The sequence below is a fragment of the Stegastes partitus genome, unplaced genomic scaffold (assembly GCF_000690725.1).
Source record: "Stegastes partitus isolate 25-593 unplaced genomic scaffold, Stegastes_partitus-1.0.2 Scaffold2013, whole genome shotgun sequence".
Lineage (NCBI taxonomy): Eukaryota > Metazoa > Chordata > Actinopteri > Pomacentridae > Stegastes > Stegastes partitus.
The window spans coordinates 22712-30053 of record NW_007579744.1 but is presented as its reverse complement, the minus strand read 5'-3'; the positions used below and the strand labels follow the sequence as shown (position 1 = coordinate 30053).

General features: G+C 44.1%; 1 protein-coding gene across 2 annotated transcripts in view; it reads left to right on the top strand.

Moving 5' to 3' along the window:
- The window catches only part of supt5h (SPT5 homolog, DSIF elongation factor subunit), a 31088-nt gene that overhangs the window by 20735 nt on the left and 3011 nt on the right, over positions 1-7342 (top strand). For both annotated transcript variants that reach the window (XM_008303469.1, XM_008303468.1), the window contains 9 exons: positions 652-798; positions 876-1022; positions 2446-2571; positions 3289-3373; positions 4263-4370; positions 4447-4549; positions 5215-5342; positions 6359-6464; positions 6542-6700. In XM_008303469.1, the coding sequence (XP_008301691.1) occupies positions 652-798; positions 876-1022; positions 2446-2571; positions 3289-3373; positions 4263-4370; positions 4447-4549; positions 5215-5342; positions 6359-6464; positions 6542-6700 (1109 nt within the window). The remainder of the gene's footprint in view (positions 1-651; positions 799-875; positions 1023-2445; positions 2572-3288; positions 3374-4262; positions 4371-4446; positions 4550-5214; positions 5343-6358; positions 6465-6541; positions 6701-7342) is intronic.

Here is a 7342-nt window from a genome sequence, read left to right as displayed (position 1 = left end):
GCGACCTGCACGGCGCGAGTCTGTTACAGATGTCCTTAAACATCACAGAGGTCTTCATCACGGTGCTCCTTTACCAGCTGAACAAACTACATGCACACATATTCTTGCTGAATGCAGCAGCATCAGTCAGTAATCAGTAATCAGTAGTCAGAATGTGAGTGTGCTTGGTTGTCTGTCTCTAAGTGTAGCCCTGTGATAGACTGGTTACCTGTCCAGGTGCACCTGCCTTCACCCTGAGTCAGCTGGGATAGACTCCAGCCCCCCACCACCCCAGTGAGGATTAAGGTGTAGAGATGATGGATGGATGGATGGATGGTATCAGATTGGGACCCAGTATCAGCAGACACTAAATATTTGTCTTATTCTGATAGAATGCAAAAACTAAACTTACTCTGTAAAATTCTTACTTTGCATGAAGCCTGATTGTGATTCAGATATTGAAGCACACACTTGTAGCTCCGTTGACCCACAGATGCAACTTCTAGATGGTAACAGTGGTTTCTAGAAAGAGAAATCTGTCCGAGATAGTTGAGATGCTGCCTCAAGAAGCAGCTTATCGTCTCAGAAATGTAACGCGCCAACGAGAAAGCCTCAGATTTCAAACCTCAGATTTCAAGCCTCCCGTTGTTGTGTCTCACTTTGTGTCCACAGCTGAAGGTTCTGCCCAGAGACCTGCAGCTCTGCTCAGAAACGGCGTCCGGCGTCGACGCTGGCGGGCAGCACGAGTGGGGCGAGCTGGTCCAGCTGGACCCTCAGACGGTCGGGGTCATCGTTCGCCTGGAGAGGGAGACCTTCCAGGTAATAGACCGCTCCGGGACGGGGTCACGTGTTCACCAAGCGTGTGACGAGTTTACTGACTTACTGCCGTGTCTCAGGTGCTCAACATGCACGGGAAGGTTCTGACGGTCCGGCACCAAGCGGTGAACCGCCGGAAGGACAACCGGTTCGCCGTGGCGCTGGACTCGGAGCAGAACAACATCCACGTCAAGGACATCGTCAAAGTGATCGACGGGCCGCACTCCGTAAGAACATCAGCACATCTGCACATAAATATTTAGGGGAGCTTGGAGGACTTCCTGCTGCGGTGACACGACGCAGCCGATAGAAAGTTATCTTCATGCACTCGAGGACCTCAGGATGGTTTATTCTGGAAGTTAAGGCTCGCTTCAGTCTGCATTCATGTTTACAGACGAGAATTTTTCAGGAGTGAGTCACTCATGACTTGCTGGCGTCTGTTGTTTCTAATAAACAGAAGAATTCAATTCAAGGACTAATGTGGCAGCAGAGTGGAGACAGAACTGATGGGTGGTTTTACACTGGAAATAGTCTTTGATCATGAATACGGGTCATGTTTGTTATCTGGGACCCAAAACTGCATATTTTTGTTCTGAATTTTTTTAATTTCACGTTTTCAGGCCTTTAATTTTTTTCTATTTTCACCCTTACAGCAAGTAAATATTCGATATGTCCAGAAATCAAACTTCTGTAAATGTGTTGAGAACTCAGACAGGACGGTTTCCATCAGATCCCAACGACTCAACGGATCCAGCAGAGGACAAGGTTTCATTACTGACTCTTGAAAATGTCAAGAAACAGCAAGTGTCCAGTCCGGGCTGGTTCTGATCCAGAAGGTTCCTGTCAGTGTCTGTCTATGGATGGATCCATTGTTCTACTAGAACCCAGTCTCTGGTCACATTTCACCAACTGTTGAGGCTCTAACATCAGCAGAACCTGATGAGGTGAAGCTGGACCAGACAAGGTTCTGGTTTTTACATGTTTAGACTAAATGCTGATGTGGATCATTGGTAGGAACCAGAACCTGGAGTTCACTGGTTCTAGTAGCTGGTTCTAGAATTTGATTCTGGATTTTGGTTCTAGGTGTTGGTCCTAGGTGTTGGTCCTAGGTGGTGGTTCTAGATGGTGGTTCTAGATGGTGGTTCTAGGTATTGGTTCTAGATGGTGGTTCTAGGTGTTGGTTCTAGATGGTGGTTCTAGGTGTTGGTTCTAGATGGTGGTTCTAGATGGTGGTTTTAGATGTTGGTTCTGGTTGCTGGTTCTAGCATTTGATTCAGTGGTTTGGTTCTAGATGGTGGTTCTTGATGTGCAGAGCTACAAGCTTCTTCCATGTTGTCAGCAGTTGGTGAAATGTGGACCAAAGCCTGTGTTTTCTGTAGGAAGCATGAATCCATCCATATCCAGACACCTACAGGAACCTTCTGGAGACACAAATCCATCCCAGTTTGAAAATTTGTTCTCCTCTGCTGGAACCATTTAACCATCTGACCTGCTGGAAACTGTCCCGTCTGAGTCCTCACCACGTTTCATGGATGTGTGACTTTTATTTCTGGAGATATCGACCCATTACTGTCCACAGGTTGGTCTGTCTCCCTTTGTCAGCCCTCAGCCTTCCTCCTGTGAGCTGACACTGTTTCCTTCCTGCTTCAGGGCCGTGAAGGTGAAATCCGCCACCTGTTCAGGGGCTTCGCTTTCCTGCACTGCAAGAAGCTGGTGGAGAACGGAGGCATGTTCGTCTGCAAGACCAGACACCTGGTGTTGGCCGGAGGCTCCAAGGTCAGTAATCCATCTGAAGAGTTCCCCCCAGAACCTCCTCAGAACATCTGGTTCTGTTTCTGCAGTACCTCTATCTCCTGACCAGAGTTCTACCTTCAGACTGTGAATGTTCCAGAGGTCCAGGTCCTTGAAGTCCACAGAGGAGGGTCCAGATTGATCACTTTAATGGACTTTTTCCATCATTTCTGAGCCTCAGAACTTCATCAGTACAGCAGATAGACACATGACATTTAGGAGGAAGAACACATCTGGGTTCTGATAGAACCTGACACCAGATCAGTTCTACATCCATCCAGAAAAATTACAAACAGAATGTTGGAAAATGTAATTAACGATTACATCAGTTTGAATTTTCCCAGAACAATAAGAGAAAACATCCAGTTTGCCAAATAAGTGGTTCCTCCGAGTCCAGAATCCACGTTAGACCCTCGTTCACATGTGTGTTCTTTTAGTTTTATGGTCTGTGCGTCATTTACAGAAGGTTTGGGTGGATTTGTTCACCACAGGCCCTGCAGGCTTTCTGCTCATGTGTGGTGAACTTAAACGTGAGCACGAGGATTCAGTCGGTTCAACGTGTGAAACTCTTCAGCCGGCAGCGTTTGTTTGCATTTCTGCCGCTTCACACCATCAGCGCTTCATACGTCGTGTATGAGCGGCGTGTTTATTAACCTGCTGGATGTAAATGTGTCGTTGCTCAACGCGTGTCGTGTCCTGCAGCCCAGAGACGTGACCAACTTCACGGTGGGAGGCTTCGCTCCGATGAGTCCTCGGATCAGCAGCCCGATGCACCACGGAGGAGGAGGTGAGCTACAGATGAAAGACGCTCCGGCGGCGAGTTGTTCCGTCCAAACCACTTTAAACCTCCAGAACCTGCCTTAGAACTAAACCCTAACCAGCGTTGGTTTCAAATCTTTAAAAACAAAAACAAACTGAAAACAAAAAACAAATCCATACATGTTGAAAGCAAATAAAGAAATAAATCTAAAAAAAATAAATAAATATCGTAAAAAACATTTAGAATGTTAAGAAATACCTTTAGAATTTAAAAAAAGAATCTAAATAAATACATAATAATTCAGAAAAGTAACAGTGAAAAACACAAAAATAAATAAACACACGGTAGTGGAAAAAAAAATAGCAACAAAAAAATTAAGCAAATAGTTTTGACAAAAAAAGAAATCTAAAGAAACATACATGTTCAAATAAAATGATTTAAAAGTTACACGTAGAAATAAAATAAGAAATAAAGACATGTACAACCGAAATACAAAAAACAGATTTAAAATCAATTTTAAAAAATCTAAAAAAAACATACCTGTACAAATAAAATAATAATCAACACCTGCAGCGAACAGAGCAGAAGTAAAACATATCTAATAAAATATATGTAATAAAATATATCTAATAAATAACTAGGACGGTGTTTTTTTAATATCGATCAGAGAAGCTTCCCGGCGGTTAGCGGTTAGCGGTTAGCTTCGTGTTTGTGTGAATAAAGGTGATGATCTGAGCTTTAGGACTTTATCGTTGGTTTTATTGTGAAACTGACGCCGTCAGTCACGCATTTATTCTGAAATAAACTCTTAGAAACGTGTTGTGACAGAAACACTCACGTTTGTGTTTTAGTTCAGTTTGAGTTTAAGACGCTTAAATTAAAAGTTAACGTCTGGTCTGATGAACTCGTCCTGCAGGCGCTCAGCAGCGAGGCGGCGGCGGCGGCGGGATGGGGCGTGGCCGAGGCCGGCGGGACAACGAGCTGATTGGTCAGACGGTCCGCATCTCTCAGGGCCCCTACAAAGGTCAGGACTCGCCTCGACAGGTTTTAGTGTCCGTTTGCTCTCACGGCGCCGCTCACCGACCCGCCTCCGTTTCCAGGTTACATCGGCGTGGTGAAGGACGCCACCGAGTCGACGGCCCGAGTCGAGCTGCACTCCACCTGCCAGACCATCTCCGTGGACCGGCAGCGCCTCACCACCATGTACGTACCCACGGCGCCGGTTCCGGCTCGCTGTCCTGCAGCCGGACAGCTGAGAGTAGATCCAGCACCAGCAGGGTCCAGTCAGAGGAAACAAGCACAGAGCAAGAACCTAGAACTTTACTATAGAGACCAAGACCTGATCTCAGGTTCAGAGACCGTCCAGAGTCAGTCGCTGCAAACTTCATAGATCTAACACGTGTTTTATTTTATAGTATAAAGACGTGTTTTAGAGGTTTGTCCTGTTTTCTGCTCTGAGCCAAACAGGCACACAACAGTTTCTTTAGGAAGAATCAAAGACAAAACAAACGAGCGTGATGGATGTGTCCGCTGGAGCCCAGATGGTTGTTGGAGGTCGACGTCTTCGTCACCTCGTCAATCAAAACCAGCAGATCTTCTGTTTACCGTCATGTTGGACGATAAAAGTCATCGAGCCCTGAAACCGCCTCAGATCCTCCAGTGTCTCCAACTGTGGCCGAGACAGTTTCTGCAGTTTATTATCCCTCACTGAGAAATTAAAACTGTAATTTCCTGCACATGTTGAAAGCTGAACGTAATGAGATTTAAAGGAGAGGATTCTGGATCCGTTTTGCTTTCTGCTGACCTTCTGTGTTTCCTGCTCTTCTGTGACGGTCGGGTTTGGATCTCACCTTTACCTGCCGTTTCAGGGGAGCCAAGCGCCACAGCGGCACCACGTCCGCCCACGGCCGGACTCCTGTCTACTCATCCCAGACCCCGATGTACGGAACCGGGTCCAGAACGCCGATGTACGGATCCCAGACGCCGCTACACGACGGTGAGGCCTTTCGTTCTCTTGTCTGGTCTTGTTCCGCTTCCCCACGAAAACATTAAAACCCGTCCCTGAATGTTTGCAGCGATTTCAGTATTTGGTTTTATTTTTTTCACTTCAAGAGTTTTTCTCCGGTTTGAAGTTTTTTTTGTTTCGTGATGATAAACTGAATATTTTTTATCGTCTGAATCAGTCGGGCTCCTTTAAGTTTGTTTTGAAGAAACGAATAATTAAAACCTGATTTATGAAAAAGAAAAATGAACCAAACATGCAAACAAAATTAAAAAATGCATTTTAGTTTTTAAAAGGGAAACAATTATATTTAATTCCCCCCATATTTCCATTTATGTTTTTCTACATTATTATTTCTGCTTTTATTTTTATTTTTTTAATTCTACAAGCCTTTCTACCCACATTGGTTCATTATTATTATTATTTTAACATTTCTACCTTTTATTTATTTTATTTTTACATTCAAGTATTTTTTTATGTCTACATTTATTTATTTATTTTTTATTTCTGAATTTTATTTATTTTTTTATTTTTACATTTTATTTTTTTTAAAAAGGTTTTTGCTTAATTTTTTTACAGCTACATTTACTTGTGTTTTATTTCTACATGCATTTCATTTTTGATTTTACATTTATTTTATTTTATTTTTTACTTCTTAGTTGTTATTTTGGTTCTACAGGCTTTTTAATTTTTGTTTCAGAATTTTTTTTATTTGCGATTTATTTAATTTGTTTATTTTTTGGCTCTATGTTTTGATTTTGTTTTTTTTATATTTTTACAGGCTAAATTATTGCTGTTCTGCTTGTACAGCCTTTTTTGTTTTTTATTTCTATATTTAATCAGTTGTTTTGAAATGCTCCAGGTGTTTATTTATTTCTAGTTTTCGCTGTTGTTTTTTTGTTTATGATTTTTTAGGTTTCTCTGTTGTTTTCAGTCAGTAATCGATGGGCAGAAGAACCAGAACCAGAATGTAACTAACAGCAGCTCCTCTGTGGTTGTTTCTCTGACAGGAAGTCGGACGCCTCACTACGGCTCTCAGACCCCGCTGCATGATGGGAGCCGGACGCCGGGTCAGAGCGGCGCCTGGGACCCCAGCAACCCCAACACGCCTTCCAGGTACGAGTCCATCCAGTCCTACGGGGCGGTTCTGAAGGTTCTGTCTGTCTTTGTCTGACGAGCGTCGTTCTCCGCAGGAACGAGGAAGAGTACGACTTCCCGTACGACGACGAGCCCTCGCCGTCGCCGCAGGGCTACGGAGGGACGCCGAACCCCCAAACCCCGGGATACCCGGAGGTCCCGTCTCCACAGGTCAACCCCCAGTACAACCCGCAGACGCCCGGGACGCCGGCCATGTGAGTCCAGAACCACAGAACCCAGTCAGATTACCAGGAACCGTCCGGAGTTTGGTGTCTGACGGTGGAAGAACTTCTGCTTGTTGACAGATGTAATAACCTTAAATCTGCAGAGAGGTGTTGATCCGTCTCAGAGGAGAATCAGTTCAAAGTAGAAACGTCTAATCTGGGTTTAATGAGGGTTTAATGAGCCTCAGTGGAGTCGATCCTCGTCTAAGTTCTACTCAGAGGATGAAACACAATCTGACTTCTTTGTTTTTCTGGCAGCAGCAGCTTCTGGCAGCTCAGACTCTCACATTTTTAGCCTCTGAGTGACTTTCTGAGTTTTCAACAAGAAGCAGAGAGAACTCAGAAAAGTCTTCTGCTGCATCACACGGTCACCGTCCACAAGAACCACTTCTTCACCCATTTGTTCTACAAACCGTCAAACAACTCAAACTATCAGAACCAAGACTCGTCCAAAAAGACTCAAAACCCATAAAAACTCAGAATGTGTCCAAGATGAATTTAGTCATTATGGACAGTTTGAGTCAGTTTGGAGAATTTCTAGTCCAGTTTGAACCTCTGCTCCTCAGATGTAGAAAGATGTTCCACCATCAGATGTAGAAAGATGTTCCACCATCAGATGTAGAAAGATGTTCC